The following is a 27727-nucleotide window of genomic DNA, read 5'->3' on the forward strand; positions in this document are numbered from 1 at the left end:
TTGAGAAATTGCATTGCATATTTGTCGAAGGAACCGGAAGGAGTTTACTTCCGGGTTTTACGACGCGTCACTGCGGTTCTCTATACTGTTTTCCTCAGACGCGGAGGGATACTGACTTGTTGTGAAAAGTAACTTACAATTCTACCCGTGGTATACGCTCAGTATATCACGGCTAAGAACCAATCAGATTGCTTGATTTGACTTGTCCGTTTTATAAAAACAATTATAACCCTTATTAAATGTACAACAGAATCCCCCACTCTGCCATTCCTGGCTCCTACAAGTGTTATTCTCAATTCTGATGTAGTTCTCAGAAACAATTTAATCGGTGTGGTTGTATTAATTGTCTTCTTAAATGTGGCTGATATCAGATTTCCCTGTGAACTGGTCAAGGTTCTGAACTGACCAGCAAGCTTGCAGATTCCATAGCAGATGAAAACAAGGGCACGGACAAAGAAAGGGACTTTTTAAAATTATTCTGCTTTATGTGAAGAAAAGGCAAAGCAGCGTATGAACCAGGAATGGTGGGGTTGAAACATGAATATATTCAATTAAAACGGTTTTGTATGCACTTCTTCACAAAACGTCACAAAATCAGAATAAAAAAGTTCCGATTCCATTTGACTTGTGTTGTTCACACTGTTGAGCTAAATCATCAGATGGGGGAACAGCAAGGTTTTGCTAACGTCAGAATGCTAACATGCTTACAGTGACAATGCTAACATGCGGATGTTGGGCAAGTACAATGTTTACCATGTTCCCTTTTAGTTTAGCTTGTAAGCATATTGGAGGTATTTGGTCATACACTAAAATTACTGGACGCATTTAAATTCAACCTGATGATGGCACTATTTTAAAACTCAAGTGTATTGACAACTTTAATGGTAGTCTATTGAAATACATGTTGAGATATCTTAGTCTTAGTTTATCAACTAAGTATTTGAACAAACATGTTTAACTTACAACTCTTTAAATATATGTTCTTAAACTCCATCACTTTACAAATATAATTGTTATTGTTAATTATTATACATAAACATTACAACCTAACCGTAACCCAAACCCCTAACCCCAACCCTAAAAAAATATCTAACACTTACCAAACACCCAAAAAACTGAACCAATCCAACCCTAATTAAATGGTCCCTAAACTAACATTTTATAAATCTAAACGTTGGTTTGAAATAGTTAAGATATAATAAATACAGACACATTACAAGGGAAGTATAAATGTGTCTCACAGGGCAAATTTGTTTAGAAGTCCTTAGTGATAAGCAACTGCTGCCTTAAAATCTCTTAAACAGACGCATATTAGTGTTATCAATCACATTCCATAGTTGTGGATATCCCACTAAAGTTGGTACATTTAAGTTGATCCTTTATAAGATGCATTTTCTTAGTCTTATACGTAAGCCAGGGGAAATAAGTTGGAAACACCACCAGTTACATGTACATTAAGTGACATGTTGCTGTCATTCAAATCACTGTGACTGCAGTGACAGTAGCCCCAGTGCCTTTAATCTTACTCATGTAGAAACAAAGTGTTACACCGGGGGCTTTGCTCTTCCTCCTGGACCACGTGGCCCACATGAGAGTGTAGTGTCTACTCAGTTTAAGAGGGAAAAAACGTCTCTGCTGCAGCAACACATCCTGTGTTATGCTGTGTGTTCACTTTACTTCTGCTGAAATGTTGTAATACGCTGCAGAAAGAAAGAAAGCGCATCTGCTCAGCTATAGCTAACCTTACAGATGCAGTATGTCAATGAGGACACCAATGTTGTTTACAACATCGTTTGGAACAAATACAATTGTTCCTACATGGAACTTCTTCTATAGATGATCTTCTTTGGGGTGAACTGTCCCTTTGACCGAGCTTACGCAGCAGCTGGCCCTATACAGGCTCTGGAACACTCTGCCCCTCCATGTGAGGTCGGCCCAGACCCTAGGGGTTTTTAAATCTACACTTAAAACACACTTCTTCTCCCTGGCCTTTTAGTCAGAGCGGAGCATGACTCCTGACTTTTCCCTGTGTTTTTCATATATCTGTTGTAATTTATTGTCTTTTATTGTGATTGTAGTAATGTGTTTTTATGTGATTGTAGTATTTATTACATGTAGCCTACATCACTTTGGCCCGACCAAAAATCGCTTTTAAATGTGCTTTATAAATGTGCTTTATAAATAAACTTTGATTTGATTTGATTTAAGATGATGACTTATTAGCAATATTCCTTTCGCATTAAATATTTGCCTTGACAGCGTGATGAATGACTCGTGTAGTTTTGAAGAAAGAAAAAAGTACCTACGTGAAACTACTCACAAGATCTGTGGATTATCTTCTCTTTTGGGGTGAACTGTCCCTTTAATTTGAGATGTTGTTTATTCACAACATATACAAAAAAATTCCACAGCCTACTAGTGCTATTAGTTTGAGCACAGATCCCGCCTGTGTGATGTTACGCACAGCACTTAGAATGGTGAGATAGCAACATCTGTGCAGCAGACACACCAGACACTGCTCACTGTTTGACTCTGAAGTCAGTCCAACTCACTCTGCATTATTTGAACATAACAGGAGTAGACTAAAATGCTGAGTCACCATTTATACATACAGTCTATGGTCAGCATCTGAGCATGGCATCATTGATGTGAAGACTGAAGAGGCAGAGTCCATTTTCTTCTGTCACAGAGAAAAAAATATAAGAACTTCCTCTCTCAGACACACATTACATAACTTGAAACTTTATTGAGATGACCACCTTCTGTTTGAGCAGTAAAATCCTCCATTATTTGAATATGGGAGGAGAAGGAAGACTCGAGGTTGATACAAATGAGCAGGCAAATTGTGTCAAACGCATATTTGTATATTTAAACGTGAGTGCTGAGAAAAAATACCTTTTTTGTAGACTTTGGGTTGTGTAACTCCTGCATTATCCCTTTAACAACAGTGCATATATTACATTAAATATGGCTATATAACGCTATTAAAGTTTTCGTTCTTGTGTGTTTAAAAGCGTCTTTGAGCATTAGGAAAAGCACTATAAAAATTCCATGTATTATTATTATTATAATAAGTTAAATCTGTGACAGATATACGAGGTTTAAAGAAGGCGAGATCTTATCATGAAAAGAAATGAAAATCAGATTGATAATAAAGAAATATCACTTGAGGCTCGACATGTGGCGAGGAGAGATCTGATTTCACGGGATGGGAAGGTCATGTTTTCCCTCAATAATCTTCCAGACAATAGCACCATGTTTGTAAGAGATCTGAACGGAACTCTGTGCTCATACAGCTGCAACAACAGATACAGAGGAAGGCTCGGGTTCACCAGATGGTGCCATGGTTATTTTTTCAAATGAAAACCTTGAGCTGTTGCAGATGACCTCACATACCATTTTTGATGATTCACCATTTAAACCTCTAGTGAAAACTACCATGCACATACAATACTTTTCTGTTCTCAAAACATGTTTTTGAATTAACTTCACTTTGGTTTTTGGATGCCGCCTTCTTTTGTTTTTTTCAAATAAAAGTGAAAGAGGGTAGGCCTATACGTACAACCAAACCTTCAGTAAGACAGTCAAGAGTGAAAGTTCTAATACGCAAACACAGACAACAACACCCAAACTGGACGGCCATTCATATTACAAAATATCAATGAATTGTCGGTAGTAGTGAGGGACTACACTACAGTACATGCACTGCATGAATCAAGACAGAAGCAAACATTATAACCAAGAATGTACCTGTTTTGATCAATAATACTGTATTTTTTTACCAAAGCAATGACCATTCAAATACACGTACCTTTGGTAAAATGTTATAGTATGACTGGTATTCAAATAGCTCTATGTTAAAAGATTAAAAAGGCTTCTCTTGTGCAGAACAGACAAACTAGTCAACTCAAAATGCAGGTATTGTTCTCTGACCATGTCTGTCCATGGCCTCAAGTCATGCTAAAAGCTATGCATTGTCCAACTAATGGCTGAACATTTCTGCACTGCCAACACTAAAACGTGTTTGTAATAAATGTCTCCCTGACTAAGATTCAAAACCTAGGAAAGAGACCAGACCAACACAGATGAGGGCATTTGGGATGTTTTTTTGTTTGTGAGAATGAGGATAAAGAAAAAAGAGTGCAGGATTCTGTCAGAGCAGATCTTCTAGTGGTGGGGAAATGTTGCTGAGAGCATTTCCACACAAACAGAGGGGGATGCTACAACAACAGGCCTGACACACATCACAAAAACTGTGAGACTAAGAAAGAATCCGAGGATTATATAGGACATATAATGTAGTGTAAAAAAATATATCATACAGAAGAAGTTATTTTTGAGTATTGCGAGACAAAACGCATAAGGCAAGTAAATCAATCCAGGTAGTCTGCAATGTCATAAAGACAGAGAATAGCTGTCACTGAGAAACTGTAGAGCCATGTGAGACTATATGGACAAAAGTGTGAGTACAAAATCTCTGAGAATAAAAAAAAGAAGCAAAAAAAGCAAAGAAAATCAGTCACAAAAATTACCGTAGCACACTACAGTAGCTACTGGAAGAAAATGAACCGTGAGAGATGGTCTGTTACAATCGCCACAACAAACTTTCAAAACACGTTTTTTTCTTCCCATATGGCAAAGATCAGATACAATAATATTGTAACAGAAATCGCTCTACGCGATTGAGCTCGAAATAATGATGATACTGAAATACTGGAGTTTTCTCTGTTTTAAATTTATGTTGATTGAGATATGACTCTGCTCAGGTTTATGCCAAATGTTTGTTCGAATGCACGTAAAGATTACTTTTGGTAAAGCACAGTAATTAAATGTGCTTTTTTAAGGATTGATAACTCTCAGATTTCTAGCCTTAGTGAGGTGTGTGAAGTTAATTGACAAGAATTATAGAATCTGAAGGACAGCCTGAAGAAAGAACATTTAAGACTGAACCTAAAGAAGCCCAGGCTGTGATGAGATCTTTAAGCCTGACAAGATGAAAATGTATTTTTTGGTCAGACTTTTGCCTGCAGCAGAAAGCAGACTTCTTCTCAGCTCTGACACATTGGACTTTCCGTTCTTCAGTCAAATATTGAACAGGACATATCAGTGTCAATATAGAAAATTAACTGAATACAGTGGGGAATAATTTGATCTGTTGTATGCAGTGTTGAGAAAGCTAGTATGAAAGGTTTAACTATTGACAGATTGACAATGAACTGGTAGTGATGTTAGTAAACAAATTACCATCAATTGAGTTTATTTAAAACCATGCCCACATTCACAGGTCATACATAACCCAAAGTGAAATAAAAAATGCCCCTAAACAAATTATTGTCTCGCACCATTTTAAACCGACTTCACATGGCAATTCCAGTTAAAGCAAAAGTAAAATAATCTAAAAATAATAACATTAATTTCCTTCTAAGTTTCCATTTATTTATTTATTTTCAATAGTTAATTGCTAAAAAAAAGTAATGAAACTACTTGAACTCGTCACTTTTGATCGAATGTCTCCCTCTAGTGGTATTTTAAACAACAGCCTTTCCTTGTTCACAGTGAAAATCAATGACTACACATAGCAGAACCATATTGAAGTGCAGCTACTGCTTTCACATAATATACACAAAGAGCCGTTGTGAACAAATTAAAATTATGGCCGGATGCAGATATACTGAGGAGTAAGTATGTGCAGCTTTTTACCAGCTTAGCTTGGTTAAACTTTAATCAGTTTTAATTGCATAGTCGATTATTTTTACTACAACCATTGTTTTCCCAATCTATTGTTTTATTGTTTTAATCTCTCCCACTTTTGTTTCCTCTCAATCCGACATAGCCCGTATTTCAGGGGTCAAAAGGGCCAAAATTAATCCAAGAGACACTTTCGGGGGCCAGAGATTTTTATATATATATATTTATATATAAATAATAGTAAATGATATATATATATAATTGATTAATATGTTCACTTTATTGAAAAAATAATCTTTTTTTTTATAAGCCTGTATCCGGGGTAATAAAACTGAAAGCAGTCCTGATTGGCAGGGAAAGGAATCAACTTTTTTATTAATACCTTGTCCTGATTGGTGGGAAACGGTTGCAGGATATAAGAAAATTGTTTGCCAGGCACACAAACATTTCACTGTCAAAGAGCCTCAAGCGTAAAGTTGACGTGGAAAACCGCAGTTTTAATGAGGAATGGACGGATAAATACGCATTCATCATGCCATCGTTCAATAAGGCTACACCTGTTTGCCTTATCTGCAATGAAACGGTCGCTGTTGCAAAAGAGTACAATCTCAGGCGTCATCATATCACAAAGCATGCAACTTGCTCACTTTTTTTAGGAAGTAACTAAGTACATTTACTCAAGTAGCCTACTGTACTTAAGTACAATTTTGAGATACTTGTACCTTACTTGAGTATTTCTATTTTATACTACTTTGTACTTCTACAACTCAGAGGTGAATTGGGTACTTTTACTCCACTACATTTATTTAATATCTTTAGTTACTATGCAGATTTGAATTAATGATGTGAAATATAAAGAACTTTATAATCAAAACAGGCCTACATATTATTCGAAAAGGGGCCAATCTGCACAATGACTACTTTTACTTTTGGTACTTTTTAAGAACATTTAGATGCTAATACTTCTGCACTTTTACTTGAGTAACAACATATTGAATGCAGGACTTTTACTTGTAACAGAGTATTACTACACTCTGGTACTTCTACTTTTACTTAAGTAAAATATCTCAGTACTTCTCCCACCTTGCTTACTTCAATTTGAAAGAAAATCTTTTCAGATCATATTTTGACACATTCTATCTCAGTTTTTTTAACAATACAATAACTGGAGTGTAAAAACGACAATAGCACGAAGCTAGCTGTTCCTCGTTTCCAGTCTTTGTGCTAAGCTAGGTTAAGCTAAGCTAAGTTAAACTAAATAGCGGCTTCTTCCAACTTCTAATTTAGAATGAATTAACAAGAGTAGGATTCATTTTTTCTCATTTAGCTATCAACAATAAGATGAATAGGAATATATCCTAAAATGTTAAACTATTACTTTTAAAGAAGTGGCATTTGTAGGCAAAACAGTCGGATCAAGCTTTAAGCTAGTAACATCTAATTCACTTAGTCATGTAGAGAGATGTCAGAGGGATTGTTTCACAAAGTGGGAGTTGACAGCAAAGTTACTCGTTTTTGAATCTGTGAGTGCTGGCAGCAGTCAGTCAGGCTCCCTCCGGTTTGCAGGCCAGGAGACAGTAATATCTCACAGACACCTCCACCTCTGTCTCTGCAGAGGACACCTTCATCACGGACATCAACCTGAGGAGACAGCGGGTCACCGTTATGTCAAAGAGTGTAGGCCTATTGGGAAATCTTATTCAAAACCTTACCTCTCCAATATGACCGTTTTAAAGAAATCATGGTATATTTGGCATGTGTTGATAGTACATTATGGTTTGCTTCAGCTATAAAACAAATGTAAATACAAAATTCCATAAGTCTGTACTATATATGATCAGGGTTGGATAGCAACAGACGTAATGTTATCTGGACTACAAAATCAGATAACAAAAGTAACAATCATTTAAAACAGGGCCTACTCTTGTTGTTGTTGTTGTTGTTGTTGTTGTTGCTGCTGCTTTTGTTGTTGTTGTTGTTGTAACATTGTCAACGTTAACTTGGTGACATTTTTGATTACATCTCAAATTATAAAAGGGTAAATTACTCCTCTCAGGTTGCCAATTTTGTAAATTGTGATTGAATTAATTATTGCTTTTTGATGATGATATATGGAGTTTTGATTACTTTGCATTCATCAAATGTTTGGAGCTTTGTCACTGTTTAGTAATAATATGCAATATTTTTCGATGTTTGATTGTGAAATAATATTTAAAAAATCACAATTTGAATTACAAAATTGTCATTAACTATGTACTCAGTAACTTATTATAATTTTAAAATACAAAAGATGATTAGTGTCACATATAGCTGAGTTCAGAGGTTAATGTCAGACCTCAAATAAATGTTCACACTTGACCCCCTTAACCTTTTCCAGACTAAATAAACTCACCAAGCATGCTACTAATACTTTTCACAGAGCATTGTCAAATGTGTGATGTGCACACATATGTACATTTGACTGTATGTATAGTACAATTTGCCATGTACCTGTGACTGAAGTCCTGAGACAGGACGGTGGCTTTCTGCAGGTCTTCTCTCACCAGAGTCTGATAGCTGGAGAAAGACTCCACAAACCCCATGAAGCTGGAAAGAGGCATGGGCCTTTTCACACGCACACACTCATGCCTGTAATACAATTTGAAACAACACAGTCAGTACCATATCAACCATAGATGATTTTCCATTCTAAACCAAACTCGCAGCAAACAACTATAAGAAGCTCTTACCACTCCTTGTCAGGGTAAGGGAGGGATTTATACGCCTCCCGGTACAATTCAATCGAATTGGAACCAAGGTGGGCACTGCGGTAAGGAACCAAGGCCACATAGAACTGGTACAACCAAGAGAGAGGAAGTTAGGAGATTCTTCATCACTATCAATAGAGCATGTCTTACAGATGTGTTTGATTCAGCTATTTAATGCTATAAACAGCTTTAATACCTAGCTTTGTGTGCATACTTCAGCTTGTTTTAAAGGTCCCATGTCGTGGGCATTTCTACTGATCATAATTCCATTGTTGAGGTCTACTAGAATAGATTTACATTACATTGTTCAATGTTCCAAAATCACATTGGCTTTTTCATACAGCATCTCTGTATAGTATGTTCACTCTCGGTCCTACACGCCTTGTTGGAGCTCCTGGAGCAGTGATTGCACATCTGTTTGTTTCTCAACCATTCCTTGAGTTGACCTTTTAAACTATTGACAGTGGGACAATCCCGTATCTCAGTTGGGAGGCTATTCCACAATGTCCAAAAATTGTCCGTCTATGGTGGACTTCACAGTCTCGTCTGGTTTCTGACCTAGTGCAGCGTCCAGTGTGTTTTTTGTGGATGAATTCCCCTAAGGTCCAAGTCCTTGTAAAACATTTATAAAAAAAACAAATACTTTTAAAAGACTTAAAACTGTCAAAACTCAAGAAATTGTGATTTTCTAGGATGGTACTTTGAGGGTTTGTGACTTTGCAGACCGTTTACATGCAGTAAAAGCTACATAACACACAAGGGAACGGGAAATAACCGGAAAAGCAAGACTTGGGACCTTTAACACTTTAATGGTGTCTGCCATCCACTCATCATTGTTTTTTGCAACCTAAGTGAGTGAAATTAAGATCCACTAGATGGTGCCGTTGTTCATTTTTAAAAGGTGCCTTGATTGGTTCTGGACAGAAACGCCACTATGATGAGAAGACTATTGAACGTGTCATGTGTTTTTTCGTGCCTTTGTAATGTTCTGGGGGAAAAAACAATCTCCATCTTAGTGTTAACAATTCCAGTATTATTGACTGTGCTGCACCACACTGAAACCTGCCTCTTTACAAAAACACACCTCTTCAATCTGGCTTTTAATGATTGTTTTTGTATTATTTGACTTTAACTTTAACTATATACTATATTTATATGTTGTTCTTTTCTTTTCTCTATATATGTAAAGCGTCTTTGAGCACCTGTAAAAGCGCAAACAAAATAAATCTATTTTATTATTATTATTATTATTTAAGTTTAAACGTTTAAGCAAATTATTATTTAATTGGCTTTAATTCAATTTAATTTAATTTAAGGAATTACTTGGAAATTGTCAACTAGGAATCTGAATTTGAGTATAGTTTATCTAACTCTGCCCTCTCCTTGTGTCTGGAGGAACTACATTTTGCTTACTAAAAGGAAGGAACAGGAAGCAAGGGGGTCTTGTGGCACAAACAGTTGTTGATGAGCCAAGGGTAATATATTGTCAGTAACGATGATTAATTAGTTTAGTGTTGTGTGATTATGTATTCACTCAATATTCACTGAGTACATCTGAAGAAAAGCTGGGAGCTGTTAACCTGTAAGCTGAGAGGGGGGTTAAAAAAAGGGGTCTTTTGTGTTTGTTAGGGTGAATGCAGATGTTTGTTATCCATTTAAATTATTGTATCTTGCAATCTTATTTTATTGTGAAAACAAAACTAAAACGGCTTGGATTTTACAAAATAACTACTTCCAGTCCCTGCAAATCTTAGGCTATCAGCTTAGTCTAAAAGTAAGATAAGACTGCCCCCTCCTTAGAAAAGGTTAACATTAGATATAGGTTTGGCTTGAAATTGCTACGATAAAGCTAAGATCATGCTAAAGGTAAATACTGAAGGTTCCTTATGGTATTTGAGGTTAGCTTGGTTTTGATGTTCTGCTGTATGATGTGTGCTTTCCTTGGTGAGTGACATCAAAGCTGTAATGTAGATTGTGCATGGTTCGAGATATTCAGGTTTTAAATGGCTAAATCGGCAATCTAAAAGGGGATCAAACTATAATATTGTGTGCATGTAATCTGTTATGCTTACTGGGACACTTCAACACAGCCATTGTTAATGTAATAACTTAAACCTGTTCGTCATTGCTAAACAGCCTTAAATGTAGCTGAGGGAGTTTCACTTATATTACAGTAGGTGAATACACCTCTTGGCAGATTTGGTTGAGTGTCTGAGAGCAGCAATCAGGGTAGCTGAGCTCCATGTCCATGGTGTAGTTGAGCAGAGCCATGCAGCCCCGGGGCTTCAGCACTCGGTGGGCCTCCTGCAGGAAGCGTGGCCGGTCGAACCAGTGGAAGGCAGACATGGCCGTCACCAAGTCCACTGAGCTGTCAGCCAATGGCAGCTCCTCAGCAACACACTGTCTGAAGAATAAACAGCCAGATTAAACTTTGAACCCCTGCTGACAGAATACAGCACCTGGGATTTCAACATCTTTCATGCCAAAGAACCCTGGACTTAAAGAAATAGACACTACCTACTACATATGTAGAAAATGGAGTTGGGTATTAAACTGGGACTACAATAATGTGTATGGTGGCCTAAAGCGCCATGTACTGTATACAAATACTTTTTATTGGTGCATTCAATACAATGCTATGAAAAAATAACATGTCAGAATAGTTTAAGAGTTCCCAGAGATTTAACATTGGCTAGCTCACGTGATTATACGAAGATTAATGGGTTACAAATAGGCTATCATTAATGTTATCCTCATTGAATGTTTTATTTGTATTTAGATTTAGGAGATTTCCATACAAAACACATTTGAGTCTCATATTGGCTTTTTTTGGTGACACTTTTACTGTCAAGTTTAATATCAAATTACTGTCATTGCTTCTAAAGTAGTTGTATGGTAAGAATGGCCTCTGAGTGAGGTGACTGACCTGAAAGATACACGGTGTTGCCACAGTCTACTGCTTGCTTCACCAAAGTATTTTAAAGGGACATGTGAGCAGAGGGGTATTTAGTTGATTGCGATTTGTAACAATACTGTAGATGCTGCCAAATCCTTTGCACTGTCTTTACTTTCTTTGCTTTAAGATAGCTAGATCAGCAACTGCTACAGAGTTTTAGCCAGTAAGCTCCTGCTGAACTGAAAAAAATAACATTTTGAAATGAAGTTTCTTGAAGTTTTTTTCAATATTATATTTCATACAATACTTTTTCAATGACTTACGTGCAGTGAGTGCCTGGTTTGTTAACTGCACTGTGATTTGTTTTTATACATCCTCATAAGGTGAAAGTTTACTTATTTGGACTTTGACAGGTACTTGCAGCATCTTTAAACTTGTACAAAGGACTCACTGCTTATAGAAAAGCATGTCTAGCAGCAGTACAATTCCCAGCAACAAAATGTAAGATGTAACATTTAAAATTGCTTTGGTAGTTGCTGAATAATTTGAGATTTAATATGATATTTTATTTAGTTAACATATACAGTATATGATGTGCAACAGCATGAGAACAGCACCATTATAGTTTTCAAGGTTTTGAAGATTTCTTACTTCTATAACCAGCCCTGTGTAATATGAAATCATAAATGACACAAGCATTCGTAGTTTACAGTCCGGTGCTGATAGGATATTGTATTTCTTACTGCATGACCAACTTTCACCAGACAAGGGTCCCATTGTTCTTTCTTTGACGAAGATTCAATAAGCTACTTTGCTTATCAGATTTGTTTGAACTAGATTAACATGTATTGTTAGTTGTAGTGTTTATTTAAAACAGTCGTTTGATTTCACACTCTTTAGCCAAGGAAAAACAAATATATCCCCAGAAAAAAAAGGATTGAATACGATTTGAAAGTTGCCTACAGAATACATGCATGTCTTTAATTTATTTCCTTTGCAAGCTCCGACTCTATAAAAAAAAGCTTACTTGTGACTGTGTTTGATCATACTTGTAGGTGATGTTTGGCTCTTTGGAATGCTGTAGAGCCATTTCCACCTGAGCAGGACTAACGTCTGTCGCCACCATGGAGGCAAAGTGTTTGGCCAGCAGCACGGTGCCCTGTCCTGATCCGCAACCCACATCCACCGCCAGCTCAAAGGGATGTCCTTTCTGACAAGATATTTAGCAAGTTAAAATAATTACACAGCCATGATCACCACAATTTCCCCCCCCACTTGTACTTACATGCTTTTCCAGGAAGTCAAGCACCTGTTGTATGAGATTATCTGATGGAGAGATCCTGAACTTCCAATAGGAAGAAGCATGGTCTTTGCCCTCAAACAGACGGTAAGTCATAGCAAGTTGGTGCCTCTGTCAATAGCTGAATAAGATAAGAAAACGAACTAGAGAAATCTATTCTATGTTCGATTGTTTATTGTATAAAAAGAGCTAACTGGCAGTCACAGACACACACACACACACACACACACACACACTAACCCAGTAGAAAGCAGATTAATTCAACAGGGGAGCTCCAGGGGAAAAGGGACGGCCCACAACTGAAAGGCCTCTTGGTTTGTTTGTTTGTTAATGAAGGCCTTTAAAGGGACAGCATCAAACTCTTTTACATGCTCTGGTTTCTAACTTTTTTCGACAATGCTGTGTTTCGAGAGTAATCCATGATAATTACGTTGAATGGAAATCAACGTCAAGCTGTCAAGCTCAAAGGTCTGTTTGAGTAATTGGGTCAGCTTATGTGGTTTTCTGTTAGAACCAATGGGAACCCTATGGAGAGGATGGGGGTGAGGTACCAATGGAATGTGTACAAGAATGTTGTTAACGACATCCTGCGTGGAACTCTCCTCTTTCTGAATCTGTTGGCTATTCAACACAATGCTACTCTTTAACTAGGGGTGCTTGTTATTCCTTCTCCGTGCTGTAGAACTGTAAAAAAGAGGCAGGGGGCAGCAGAATTTGGTTTCGTCCATTTCCTGGTGTAAAAGGCAATTGATTTAATTGTAAATAAAACATTTTTAACAATGGTTTTATTGGCCAATCATATAAAAAGTAAGCCACCTTACCATTGTGATTTTAATTGATCATTCTTAACGGTAAGTAGGTGTTCATTGGTTGCATTAGTTTCAAATGGACACCACATACAATCCAAAGCTTTGATTACATCATGAAGATTTTTCCTTTTGTGAGAATAGCTTAAGTTTAACAGTCATTCCATTCATGTTCCAATATACTGTTGTGCAACTTTCATCACTACGCAATCTTGAAAGCTGAATTTGAGATTTTTGGGTTGAACAAGACGTTTTATTGCTCACTTGTGTTTCAATACTATACAATAACACCAAAAACTTAACCAGCATTAAACCAATAATCCTGATAATTAGTTGGATCTTTCTATTTTACTTCCAAAACACAACTCTTATGGAGACTATTCCAAAAAGCACATGTCAAAATTGATCAAAGTGGATTAGGTTTCTGCAACAAAATCCTGAAAATAGAGTAACATTTTCAACATTAGGCTTTTTTTTTTATTACAGTACAGCTGGGTTGGCCTTCTCTTTCTTTGTAAGAAGCTATGCTGTGAATAGCTACTTTGATTTCATTACAGTGTACAAAGCAGGTACATCATAAACTCTGCCAAGCAACGAGCTGCCTTCTACCCACTCAAAAAAGAGAAAGAATAAAGAAAAGGCAAAGATGCCATTAAAGTAAGTAAAGAACCTTGGCTAAAAAACTTCACTTATCATTTGAACCAAAGCATCTAAGCACCCCTTTTGTGAAATAATAAAGGTAGGTTATTTAAAAAATAATCCAGTTATGTAACCTCTCATGGTTCAGCTGCTCTAAAGGGAAACAAATTGAAAGGAAGTTACACTGCAAAAGCAAAACTTCAAGACTAGAAAGAGACAGTAGATGTTTAGTCTATAAAGTATTTAATAAATCATCTGTAAACTGGTCTAAATATTGTGTAAAAGATGATATTCTAAGTCTGGTCAAAGATGATCCACATGCATTACACAAGACGGTCAATGAGTTGAACTTGAGGGAAAACATTTTTCATTTAGAAATATCTACATTTAACAAATCCCTCCATCAAATAGTAACATCTTATAGTTCATAAGTTGTAAATGTTAACATCTAAGGATCACAAACTATTTCTTAAAACACACACCCAATGCCACATGGTTGATTATAGTGGTTTTGATGCCAGGACACAGAAATATTCCAGTTCCTGCTTCATTTCCATGTCAGGAGACATGACTCCCATCTCCTCCAGAAACCTGTGAATCAGTCAGTGATTAGTCAAAACATTACAATAACAGACATTTACGATGCATGTGTGCGTATGGATAGATTACCTGTTCTGAGTATGAAGCAGCAGGATTTCAGCCGTCTGGGGATCTTTCTTCTTGTAAGCTTGGAAACTGGAAAGTGACTCAATGAAACCCATCAGGTTCCTCACAGAGGTCGACGAGTTCACCTGAAGGTCCTCAACCCTGTTGTATCATTATATAATGTATATTATTAACACAATTAAAAAATGCTGTCGCGTGAAAAACATCTTTGACATAATTTTACTATGAAATTATCATTAATTCAAGACAGCAAAAGTAAGCGTATTTCCGATTTAAGGAAAAAAATCGGGATTTCAGCTCTGAACGAGTTAGTTATTGCATGTTTTTGATGACAATTTAATACTGTATCTGTCAAATCTCATAGGTTTGTTTAGATCTTTGTTGTTATTTACCTTTCTTTGTCGGGAAAAGGGATGGCTGAGTAGAGCTCTTCCAGCTTGCCCAAAGCCAAAGCTACTTGATTGCTAGTGTATGGCAACAGTACCTGCCTCACCTGTAAATGTAAGATTTGAAGTTGGGTTGTATGAGGTAAGGTTACAGTAAGAAAAATATGTTTTATTTTAACAAAGGGGGATGCTGGTCTACCACCGCCTTGATCGGTTACTTTGTTTCTGTTATTGAGTGACTTTGGTGCAGTGAGTAGACCAGCAACTCCTGTGTTCTGCGAGGTAAAAATCACAGTTGTTTTGAAAGAGTCGAACGGCTATGAAGAGAGAAATGGCTGAGATGGCTGTCTGAGGACATTGAAAACAGGGTAAAATATTGTAAATATAGCATGCACTTAAACTGAAATTGATTTATTCGCATGGCTAAAATACCTTTTGCTGCTGGCCCAGTCGACAGCGGTACATTGGTTAGCTAGCCACTACTCCTGTGTTATTTTGCCTACCCCAATGTACTAAGATAGTACACTATGGGAAAGAACCTCATACTAACCCTCTTCCAAACATCCAAACGTTCCTTAAGTGCAGGGCTGGATATGGGAGGGGGTTAGTTTAGTTAACCATTAAGACAGGGCAAAGTTGGAAACCGCTTGGACGTCTCTGTCCAATGTTTCAAAATGTGTCACAAACACGTAAAGCACATCATTTATGCTGTATTTTGTTTGTTTACTTCATTGATCATAGGGAGGGGGTTAAGTGGCAAAACTAGTATTTCTTGACCAACAATGAAACATGGATCTAGCTTATCTTTCTTTTTTAGAGTAAGCATAATAAAACATTATGTTTGGTCGAGCCATTATGTATCCCCCTGCTTCAAGCCTTTACTGTCTTCTATCAGCTCTGGCCTTTCTTATTGGTGATACTGCCACTCAAAGCTGTGCAATGCCCATGGAAGTACACCCACCTCTTCACATATGTGGTCGAGTCTCTCTCCACAGTCCTGGTAGTGAAGTCTGGGGAAAGCACAACTGTAGCCCAGAAAAGCAACACAACCACCTGGTTTTAAAACCCGACATGCCTCAGCCAGGAACCTGGACTGATCAAACCAGTGGGCTGCTGATGCTGCAGTCAGCAAGTCCACAGAGCCACCTGGGAAAGGAAGCTCCTCCGCTGACCCTTTCCTGCATGGGCAACAGACACTTGTAACTAAGGAGGTCTCAATATCAGAAATATTGTAGTTTATAAAAATACAAGTGAACATCCACGATTCTCATAATGCATGTTATATCACGGTAAAAAAAAAGAAAAAAAAGAAATTACTCTAATATACACTCTTTCCTCACGGTATTCATGTTTTTTTGTTAGAAAGTGAAATATGTTATAATTCCTTGTCATATATGTTAATATTGTTGGGAAAACAAACCATAATTTATGCAAGTTTCTTGCCAAAATCTCTTAGACAAAGTTTAAATGCATCATAATAATAAAATAATTTACCCTTTGCCCAATTTTAATTATATTGAGAGCCTTAATGCGCCATCGCGCCACTCTATGGAACCTTGCTGCACGTTAGCTAATAAGGCAAGGCAAGTTTATTTATATAGCAACACAAGGCAATTCAAGGTGCTTTACAAAAATGAAACCCATTCAGACAAAGGCATTTAAAAACAGTCATTAAAAAGAAAAGATAATAAAAGAAACATTAACATAACAACTAACGCTAACTAGTTTTCCTTCTGTCAATTTCACTGATTTGATGTTTACAATGTATTGTTTGCAGAAAAAGGGTGCATTCCCTAAATGCGTTAAAAGGGAGTTTAGTGCGTCCTAAACTCATTTTCTATCATCCACAGAATAACTGTAGGCTGTTCGATAGTATCGAATTTTAGGGGTTTAACAGTTCTCTTGACATCCCTACATGTAACATCAAATTGTTTCGTCCAAACATAAAGAGCATCTCACACACTCCTACCTGTATGTGATGTTAGGATACCCTGGCACACCTTTGGCCTCCTCCAGTTGAGACTCGCTGATGTCGATGCCCACCACTGTCTGGAAATCTGGTGCCAGAAGTCGGGAATTCTGACCTGTTCCACATCCCAGATCTACAGCGAGCACATGTGGCTTTCCTTTCTGAACAACAAAGTTATTTTGGTCAATATGGTGAATGTTGCAGATTTGAGGAGATTTGAATGGACTGATATGTAATGTATTTGGTCACGTACCTTTTTATCAAGGTACTGAAGAATAATGTTCTTTAGCTCGTCTGGAGGCGTAAATCGATACTTTTGGTAAACAGAGGCATGATCCTTCCCCTCAAAGAAGCGGTATGTCATAGTTTTTGTATTTTCTCCTTCTCTTCTGTTGCAAATGTGTTGCCCTCTCCGAAAAATGCTTGGAAACGGTGTCCTTTCTTTGTTTTTTTCCCTTTCAGTCTCCTCTTCCTGCAGTTAACCTCTGTCACATTACACTTCTTACAGCATTTAACTTTTCACCCACCTCCTGAAATGTAGACAAAGACAGAAATAATCCCTGAGATTAACAGGAACAAGGTAAATCAAGTAGCTGTTAAAAAATTGTAGCACAAAACTTTGTAGGAAGAACTACACAGATGAAAGTAATCCAGAGAAAAATGTTTCTTACAAGGTGAAAGCTCCCCTTGATGAAGTGTGCCTTGCAACTCAGCAGCAGATCGGTTAAGAATGTCTAACATAGAGGCAGGCCCTTTTGCTTAACCCATTCATGGCCAGAGGATATCTGCGGATTGTATTTTACAATCTGCCTATATCATTTCATATGAAAACGTGCCATTTTGTGTCCCTGACACAAAAACTACCCCATTAAGCTGTATAAAAGCTGTATTAACATCAGAAAATAAACAAATGTAGTTGTTATTATATGGTAAACAAATAAAGTTCATTAAAAAAATTCATACATTTATATATTTTTTTATTTTAAAGATTTTTGTATTGTATATCTGTTAAATATGGTCAAAATGTCTTGTCCCTCGGTAAAACTTTTACATTACAACTGGCTTTTTAAGAGGATAAAACCAAATTATCTTAAAAAAACTTTTATATATGAAAAGCCTCAATTCTTAGTTAACCTATGACGCATGTATTTTATTCTTCACTTTTTTGAAATATTGAAAAAAATTCAATTTTATAACTGTCCCTACGTTTTACGTCAAATGCGTTACTTTGAATAAACACGCCCCCCTGAGGGGCAATGAGCATGAGTGACATCATTTTCAGGAAGTGACATCATATGCCTTTTCTCAAGACTGACAAACAGACAAGTAAGTGCTCCTATTTTTTTATGAATTTTCAATGAGTTGTGTTTAGTTTGACTGAAGGGGACGGTCATAGTGTGTCAACCCGCGTTACCATAATATCATGTATTAAAAAGTTAAACACTTTAAATTAAAATGTACATATAAAAATGCATTTTAGCCTCTTTAGAATGCACACCATGTGGTGTCATTGTGTGAACCACATGGCAAGTAATGGCTGCCAAAAACTTATTTTGTCAAACCTGTTACTGTCAAACCTGTTACTATTAACCCTTTCCCTGCCATGTTCCAATATTTATTCTGTGTCCAAAACCAGAATTATTAATACAATACATAATTATTACCTCCGCCCAGGAGGTTATGTGATCGCCTGATTTCTGTGTTTGTGTGTTTGTTTTGTGGAGTTGTTGGAAACGACGATCAAATTTGGTACCTACTGGATGATATTGTGAGGCTCATTCCTGCACCCCAGAACGTCACATGTCGGCATGTCGAAATTCAGAAAGACATCTGGGCAGAACTAACTAAGTCTAGTTAAATCATTACTTATGTGTTTATTTACCTGTTATGATCCTGTGTTTCTTCCTGTTTGTTAAGTTTGATGTTATCAGTTTGTTGTTATCTGTTTTCATCAGATATCCTGTTTATTTACCTGTTATTGTCCTGTGTTACTTCTTTTTGCAGCTATTTGCTTAAGGAGAGGCTGCTCTGCTGTTTTCGTCAGATATTCCTGAGATGAAATGTTATCTACATGATCCTGTGATTAAATAACATTTTTTACATGTATGGATTCAATAATTTCCCCTGCCAAATCCACCTACATACAGTCTTAAAATAAGCACGTCTCCTGAAAAAATATTCTATTGTCAAACCTGTTACTCTTAGAATACTCTAAATATATAATAAATAAAAAAAGCCAAATATAAATATCTTATTTTAAGGTTAAGTAAAATATAACAATACTCCCCATTAGGAGGATTTTGGATAAGATTTTAAACATATTACCTTTTTCATGATTTTTCCTAAAAAATGACTTACAGTGGCTTGGCCAATATGCGTTTGAGCATATCCATCCATGTAAAAAAAATATATTCCTTGTTATTTTCATTTATACACACTCTGAATGTGAACAGGGATGATGTATCTTTCATAATACACCAGATTTAATTTGAAATGTCACTTAAAATACTTTACAATACAATTTGGTGTTGGTAACGCGATTGACAAAACACATATTTGTATGTTGATTATTTTCAGAAAATAATTAAATAATAAGATAGCCTGAGATGGCACCACATATTTTTCTGACAGGTAAGAGTCTACTCAAACCAAACAAGTCCTTAAAGACAATAAAAGTAATACTTTGAAAATCTGATTTTCAGAATGGAAAATGGCACGTTTTCATAGAATGACCATTGTGTAATAACAGCGGAAAACACTTACAACTCTTACATGACTGTGTTTCTTTCTTTTGGGGCCTCAGACAGATCACCAGTTACAAGCATAATGTCCCACATTACATAGAAGGTCTGCCGAACGAGCTGAAAGACAATGGGACACCTGGGCCAGGTGTCCCATTGTCTTTCAGCTTGTTAATTTTTTGGGAGTGCCAGGTGACACTCCCAAAAAACGGCTTTTACCCAGTGTTATTCCATTACAGAGACAGTTGTGAGGCCGGAGCAGGATTGCAAAATACGTTTATTTGTGCTCCCACTGCAGAGACACTGGCTCTCGACCCCGAAAGTTGGTTCAACACGGGCACCAACTCTTTGCCCAGCCAGCACAGAGAGCCAAGAGCTGCGTATGTGCCTGGAGATCATGTCAGAAGCTGTGGCAGGATTTACGTGAGTTACAACAGCTCACGTTGACTAAAGGGAGGAGTGGAAAGTCTTGAGAAAGCTGTAAGAGAAGAGTACAACGTTTTTGGAAATGTTGTTCAGGCTTCGTAAGTTTAAGTGGTGTAAAAGAAAACTTAGCTCAAAGATCCTTTTCAGAACTTTTAACTGTCTTCATTCAGCCTCAAATATTTTTAAGTTAACCTTGCACTTCCCGCCTGTAAGTAGTTCAATGTTTAACCTCCTATAAAATCTGTAATGTCTTAGTAGCACAAGTCAAGTGACCAGCAGTTTCTCTGGAAATCACGTCACTTTTGCTGCAATTTAATGACATAATAAAACCACTACCTGCATAACAGTCTCTACAAACACATGAAAGGTCACTAGGTCAGTCATCCCTGTGTTTCCAAACTAAAGTTTGTCAGTATGTCAAAGTGTGTTGTTCATTCTTTTTTTAGACCATTTGCTCAACTGAAAAACATCTTTGTTTTGGTCTGGTTACCAAGGACTGCCCTCCAGGGTAGCTATGTGGGTTTAATTGCCACCAAGGCGCGATGGTCTGTTGACCATTTCCAACTTTGTTATTCTACCTTAATAACCTTTGAAAAACAAAGTGTTCAATCCCACGGGCTCTCATTAGTATTGACATCAAACATTGCATCAGAGGCAATCTCATTTCACATTTTCTTGCATTAAAACTGATCTCAGACCAATACACATTCACACTATTCCCCAAGCTCTATATGTTTCAACAACTGGTGAAGATACACTAGGGATTTCAGGGTAGTGATGGTCATTAAGGGGGCTGAGGGGACTACTCAAAGTCATTACAGTACGTTTGCATCACTCATGACCTAAAGTGCATTGTGGTCTTAAAGATAAGCAAAACATTACATCATCTGTTTCATAATAGTTTGTCTTACTTTTGATCCCTCCACGTAACTCATATTGGTACACAGGGGTGGACAGAACTTATTGTTGAATACTTGTATGAGGCTGCACCAATGGCTCATTATGAAGTTTAATAATAATAATAATCTTTATTTATATATAATCTATTTTCTTGGGATAAATTGTTCTTAATCTCCATTAGCCTGGTGTATGATTATTATAACTTCAGAATATTTCTATAAATCTGATACATGTTTTACCTTCTACTAATCCTAATAAAATGAATGAAACAATGATAATGTGTCATCCTTAACAATGACCACTGCAGATTACTTTGAGTCAATTATGTTTACTGAACATCCTCTCTCAGCCCCAAACATTTCTCAGTAACCTTTAAGTGATGGTTATATATTATACCAGCCTCTGAACCCCCTTCATGAAAGCAAAATAATATGTGGCAGTGTCCATAAAAAATGTACTGTTTACTTGACCTTTATTAATTTTCAAGAGTTCCCTAGCAAACATAGGCAGCAGCAGAAAATAACAGTGGCAGACATAAAAGCAAATGAATAAACATTTAAAATAAAACAATAACAGGATTATTATAAAGTATTAAAAGACATTCAAAACTATAAAGAGCGATGTTACTTTTTCTAAGACATGTAAGAATACTTTAAAGGTTTTCAATTAGATCAGACAAGATACCTTTTTTCACAGTTTATTACTGGTTTGAGCAGAAGGAATAAATCCTGAGTGAGAAGAACCTTCCTGTACTTTTATTGTAGGATTCCATTCCGTAGGTGAGAAGAATGTAGTCCACTAACAGGCTTACAGTTTATTGGTATACATATGTCAATAGTTAAGTCTATAACTGGACAAGGAAGATCATGAAACCCAATTAGGAAAACAGAGATCAATCGTTAGCACGGGCTCTGAGCTTTTTTATAAATCGTAGTGTTAGATATTATCCAGTGTGTGTTGCTATTGCGAATATGAATGTATTTAGCATGCAGCACGGCTACCAGCCCATGCTGAATGCTGCTTAGAAAGTCTGACCTTTAATTTTCAGTTGAAATTTCCAACTGGGAACTCAGATAGTCAAAGTCAAAGTCAACTTTAATGTCAATCTTACTCAGTTTGTGTTTACAGACAGATAGATCAACGTTTTCAAACAATCCCGAATACGAAAAAAACATTAAAAATATGTATAAAATAATATATCCTATATACACAATTAAGTAAAAAAAACACAACAATCAATATACAAAATCATATATACAAAATAACAGTCACTTCAATATCAATACCTTTGGTGCAAGATTGCAAGATACTCTTCCCAGTACAACTGGAATGCACCAAAGGTCCCAGCAGCCTGGCTACCAGCCCAAGCACCATCAGCCCAACTACAAGCCCAATCCAAAGTCCCAGCAACTAAACTACGAACCCAAGCCCTAAAGCCCAGGCCAAAGTCCCAGCCGCCCAGCTTCAGTTCCATCAGCTGACTCAGCGCCATCCCTTGTTCAAGTTCCAACCCTTGACCCCGCTCCAGCTCCAGCCCCTCGTTAGCAAATCCGGTCGACTCCATCCGCTGAGCCTTATCTTTATTTATGTAGAAATCAAACTTTGAATTGGAAAAGTAACTTGCTTAAGTTATATGCTGGTTATTTTAAACAAAAAGTACAAGTAGTAGTTGGAAATAAAATATCTACTTTAGCGGTATACCATACCAGAGATCTAATACTGCTGGTGCTTAACATCCTAGAAAAATATTCGATTCGGTTTTTGCAGTATTAGGGCTATGACGTAGCTTGGGGTGGTCATATGTTTTTGAGAAGACGTTAAGTTTGTAAGCCGAGTTGAGGCTATTGAGACAGCATAATTCAAATGTTAACCTGCACAATTGAGGCCACTTCATACAATTTGTGACTCCACAGACTGTATGGCACGACTGGAGTTGTGCGTCAGTTGGTGTTTGTCCAATTAACAGTTTAGAATATATATTGTTTGAGAAGATGAACCATTAACCACTGTTATATACATAATTGTAAAGTGCCTTTAAAATGGAATAAAGAAAAGCCAAATGCTTTACAACTTCTGGCAAACAACGTACCGACAGCATCACAAACTGCAAATGCAGTTTTATGAAGGGCCTTGTAAATAACTGCCTGATTAATACTTCCCTTGTCTGTAAGGGTCCCCTTTGCTCTCTAAGTTTCGACTTTGCAATTTGTGGTTGGTTGCTGGCATACAGTATGCACCTCTAGTTGGTAACCCAACGAAGAAGGAAAAATTAACAAATAGTTGTTTAAAAAAAGTTTGTATGATACGATTTGCTAAAACGGCCATTTCCAGCGTTATTAAAAGCTGTCTCTTTCAAACAGCGCACCGGAGAGTGTGCCCATTAAATGCACATGTTTGGTGGGCCCTGTACACACACTGTAGTATGACTAGTCTTTAATAGTTTTTAATATGTGTTGAGTGTTGTCGTCATCGGCCTGATATTGCCATCAAAGTTTGTTCGTGTATAAATGCTTAGGTTAATTTATCTACTAAGCAATTTTTATTTTACCATCTGCATGCCATATCAAAATAGGGTAATTTGTTTTGCGCAGTTAGTAAATTGAAAGGGATGACTGCAGTGATGTAATAACACATAGAAAGATAAACAGTCTCTCAGCTGTTCCTGTGAACGCACACAGACTGCATGAAGGATATTCAGACGTGATGAAGCCTCTTGATGTTTACAGTCGATATAATTGAGACTGTGATCATTCTAATTCAACAAACGTATGTTTTACTTGTTGATCTAACTGACTTGTACTCCTCTTGCATATTGTATTGCTCTGTTCTCTTGTTTTGTTCACTGCTTTCCAAATACCTGAAACTGCCTCAATTGATGTCTAACCTTTCACTTTCAGGCCAAAAGGTGTTGTAGCGGCACTAACTGTTGTTAGGATCCTGCTGTAGGATTGTCTTTATTCATCAAACAATCTCTTTTACTGTTTATAGGGGTAAATGGAAAACGGTACGTATACCCCTTATTTTAACCTCACCATGTTTGTGAACAGAGGCATCTACCGGTACCCAGCATTTGTCTCCTCTTGTATGCTGTCATTATCTCTGCTAATCTTGTCATAATAGTGGTAATATCAAGAGAAAAAGTCTTACATGAGCCCATGTATATTTTTATTATGTGTCTTTCTATTAACTCTCTGTATGGTTCTGCTGGTTTCTTTTTCAGATTTTTGAGAGACCTTCAGTCTAATACTCATTTGATCCCACGATCAGCTTGTTTAATTCAGATCTATGTCATTTACACCTATGCATCCTATGAGCTCACCCTTTTAGCAGTCATGGCTTATGACCGGTATGTTGCTGTTTGTCAACCATTGCACTATCACAGCAAAATGACATCAAAGATGATCTCTAAGTTGGTTGCCCTTGCATTCATTTATCCAGTCTTTTCTATTGCAGCTTGTGTTTATTTGGCCGCAAGACTTCCATTGTGTGGCAATAAGATACCTAGGGTATTCTGTGCCAATTGGCCTGTTGTAAAATTGTCTTGTATCAGTACTGTGCTTAACAACCTTGTTGGCATGTTTGTGTCCACCAGCACTGTCTTTCTGCCCCTGGCTTTTGTCCTGTACACATATTTACGCATTTTTCTCACTTGTAGGAAACGCTCTAGAGAGTTCAAGAGCAAAGTCATACAAAGCTGTCTACCACACATTGTTACATTTGTGAATTATTCCATTACTGTGTTTTGTGATGTTGCTCTCAGCAGGACTAATCTGGAAGAAGTGAACCCATTTTTAGCAGTAATTTTATCACTTGAGTTTGTTGTGATTCCGCCCATTTTGAATCCTCTTGTATATGGACTAAAGTTACCAGAAATAAGAAAATGTTTGTCACGTATATTTTCATGCCCTAAACCCGCCTAACAAATCACAGAAATAAGACAAGCCTCTTTTAAAAGTAAGATGTATGATATAACGTTTTTTTCTCATTACCTTTAAACCAGCTCCAAAAATGATGTGTGTCTTAGTAAAATGGCAGAAAACCTTGCATACTAAATTGTTTTGATCTGTAAATTCAATCAAATTGTAGAAATGTATTTGAAATTTGATATTGAAGTCATCTTTTCTGTTGAACAATTAAAAACAATTCCGTTGTAATTGCTGTTGTTAAGAATTTAAACATAAAAACCCGAAGGTGGTTCAATATTCATGTTAATGGTTATATATATTGTCTTTACATATTCATAGCATAGTTTATTTTGAAAGCTATATCATCATATATATTGAAGACGTCGGCACTATACCTTTTTCATGAGTTTGGCATGAGACTGTACAACTGTGCATGCACATTTACAAGAGGATGAGGGGATTACATAACAAAGTGAGCTGGCATAATTAAGGTTTAGGTAGCAGAAATAAATGACGTTAGTAATTGCATTAATCACTAATTAATACAATTATGCAGTATTTTTTATCCTTAACAATAGACATAGCCACAAACTAATTTAAGATCCCAAAATAATGAAGATTATGTTAATATAACTTTTTTTATTATAATCTATGTTCCACTCATGCTCAGTTTTCACCTTCTTTGCATCCGGTCATGGTTTTTGGCACTTACTATCGCTAAAATTCATTCAAAACGATTTGCTGTCTTTGAAGCATTTCCTTCCTTTTTTAAATGTTTTGTTCTTAAGTTACGACCTGTGTCTCTTAATTTAGTTGTTATCGTGGTTTCTGTTTGTGTTACACATCAAATGAACATGCTCCTGGGTCTCATAAATAAAATTAAATGACAACAAATCTACAATGTGTTGTTTGGAATCAGTTAACGCAATTCTTGGTATTTACAATTAGAAATTATAATTAATATCAATTACACTTTTAAGCTTAACTTTGGTAAAATTGGGTTGATAATCTATAATGATGTAGTTGCAGTATGTCAAAAGGCATTACAAATAGAAATATATAATAAAATATTATTATTCAAAATGTATCAGTATGATTTATTATATGACAGTGCATTGCAAAAATAAACATTTAAAAAATACTATTATTTGTTTGTATTTGAATGATCTAATTTAAATGAAAGTGATCTTGTATCGGACACCATCTTTGTATCATTGGTGGGGTTGGGTATCTTTTGGATTTGAACATTTCCTGTTCCGATTTAGTTTGTGCTTACTTCCTTCAGTTCTTATCGGTTCTTGATTTTGGATCTTTGAGATAAAACATTTTCATGAAAATCTTTACTCAGATTTGTATTCATATTCACAAATATCTTCATAAGCGTGTCAGTTTTTTAAGTGTACAATTTTATTTGCGTGCTGTTATTGAATAAAATGATTTACAATTCCCCAGCCTTCTCTACTGTAGCTGATACACTGCAATCTCCCTGTGTGACAGTGTCCAACCATACACAGTCTGTTCAACATACAGTATGTTGTACTGTTAATATCTGCCAGCTACCCGATCGCTTTTTTCAAAAGGAAATAATTAAATAATGATTTCATATAAAAATAACTTTCCAGACCCTGTTAAACAGGTGTAAACAGGTGGTGTAAATAACTAAGTAAATTACTACTTAAAGGGGACCTATTATGCAAAATGCACTTTTTTGAGGTCTTTTATACATGAATATGTGTCCCCGGTGTGTCAGGGAACTCACAAAGTGTCAGAAAACAAAACCCGCTCTCTTTCCCTCCGTACCCACATCTAAAAAAGCTCCTATAATGCCATTGGCGACATCCGGCCGACGTGACACGTCCCAACCTATCGTCTCCGACACACGTGACACGTCCCAACCTATATTCTCCGGCACACGTGACACGTCCCAACCTATCGTCTCCGTATACAGTCGCTGTAAGGGTCTCACTAGCACTGAGCTAGCTATCCAGTTAAACCGTTTGAAAGAAAACTCCAGCGCAGTTGTCAGTTTTACTGAAGTCTCTTTACTTGGTGAAATTGTAAAGACAATACAGACATAACAGTTTATTATTGACTGCTCGACTGACGAGCTAAATAAACAGAATACTTCACACAATGAGCTACTATTTTTTTTTAAAAGCGCTTATCCAGACAAGCCTGGTTTGGACACTTTACAGGCAGAAGAAACATTTCTATTAAAGGAAGAATTATACATTTCTTTCTTTTTATGCCTTGTTGAGGCAGAATCTCTGCTTCGCCCGTTCCTCTATGAGTTTGTTTTAAAAGAAGGAAAAGTGAAAGCACCAGGATAAGGGTTAAACAATAATCTGCTTTAATGGTAAAAACATACAATACATCACCCAATCACCTAATCACCTAATCACGAAGCACTCTGCAGAGTACTCCGGGCTCAGGTTCTACCACCGTGTGAGACACGTCTCAGGAACGGCAAGTCAAAAACAAGGGCGCCGATCTTCTTCTTCTTCTTCTTCTCTTTTTTAATGGCGGGTCGCAAACAGCTTTTGGTTGCATACCGCCACCTACTGTACACGAGTGTGTATCATCATGTCAATCCTCTAATAAACCAGCATATCAAAAAGAAAACCATAAACCATAAACCATAAAATAAAATATAATAAA

The 27727-nt window shown here is 36.7% G+C and overlaps 2 protein-coding genes and 1 pseudogene across 2 annotated transcripts; 1 reads left to right on the plus strand and 2 right to left on the minus strand.

Moving 5' to 3' along the window:
• Window positions 1–6723: 6723 nt before the first annotated feature.
• LOC104955816 (putative methyltransferase DDB_G0268948) lies at window positions 6724–12918 on the minus strand. The gene is made up of 6 exons (XM_010783210.1): window positions 12617–12918; window positions 12381–12541; window positions 10623–10839; window positions 8418–8521; window positions 8179–8316; window positions 6724–7329 (listed from the first exon to the last, which is right to left on the minus strand). Exons 1-6 carry the CDS (start codon window positions 12725–12727, stop codon window positions 7233–7235), a joined length of 828 nt encoding a protein of 275 aa, XP_010781512.1. The 5' UTR covers window positions 12728–12918; the 3' UTR covers window positions 6724–7232.
• Window positions 12919–13472: 554 nt separating this feature from the next.
• Window positions 13473–17816, minus strand: LOC104955817 (probable S-adenosylmethionine-dependent methyltransferase CRG1). The gene is made up of 7 exons (XM_010783211.1): window positions 17769–17816; window positions 17351–17627; window positions 17098–17258; window positions 16090–16306; window positions 15135–15235; window positions 14746–14883; window positions 13473–14667 (listed from the first exon to the last, which is right to left on the minus strand). The coding sequence occupies exons 2-7, from the start codon at window positions 17459–17461 to the stop codon at window positions 14577–14579; spliced, it is 819 nt and encodes a 272-aa protein (XP_010781513.1). The 5' UTR covers window positions 17462–17627; window positions 17769–17816; the 3' UTR covers window positions 13473–14576.
• A 6342-nt stretch (window positions 17817–24158) lies between these two features.
• On the plus strand, window positions 24159–25084 carry LOC104955818 (olfactory receptor 51I2-like; annotated as a pseudogene).
• The last annotated feature ends 2643 nt before the right edge of the window (window positions 25085–27727 follow it).

Source organism: Notothenia coriiceps, unplaced genomic scaffold, assembly GCF_000735185.1.
Source record: "Notothenia coriiceps isolate Sejong01 unplaced genomic scaffold, NC01 NC01_scaffold00024829, whole genome shotgun sequence".
Taxonomy (NCBI): Eukaryota; Metazoa; Chordata; class Actinopteri; order Perciformes; family Nototheniidae; genus Notothenia; species Notothenia coriiceps.

What these genes read in the sequence shown, in the direction of transcription:
- LOC104955816 (XM_010783210.1), bottom strand. Translation starts at nt 12,727, where the DNA reads ATGACTTACCGTCTGTTTGAGGGCAAAGACCATGCTTCTTCCTATTGG. An exon ending in GAGCCAAACATCACCTACAA is followed by an intron (nt 10,840 to 12,380) that starts GTATGATCAAAC and finishes TTTATTCTTCAG; the next exon opens with ACAGTGTGTTGCTGAGGAGC. An exon ending in CCTTACCCTGACAAGGAGTG is followed by an intron (nt 8,317 to 8,417) that starts GTAAGAGCTTCT and finishes ATTGTATTACAG; the next exon opens with GCATGAGTGTGTGCGTGTGA.
- LOC104955817 (XM_010783211.1), bottom strand. Translation starts at nt 17,461, where the DNA reads ATGACATACCGCTTCTTTGAGGGGAAGGATCATGCCTCTGTTTACCAA. An exon ending in TTCAGTACCTTGATAAAAAG is followed by an intron (nt 17,259 to 17,350) that starts GTACGTGACCAA and finishes TTTGTTGTTCAG; the next exon opens with AAAGGAAAGCCACATGTGCT. An exon ending in TCGACCACATATGTGAAGAG is followed by an intron (nt 15,236 to 16,089) that starts GTGGGTGTACTT and finishes TTACATTTACAG; the next exon opens with GTGAGGCAGGTACTGTTGCC.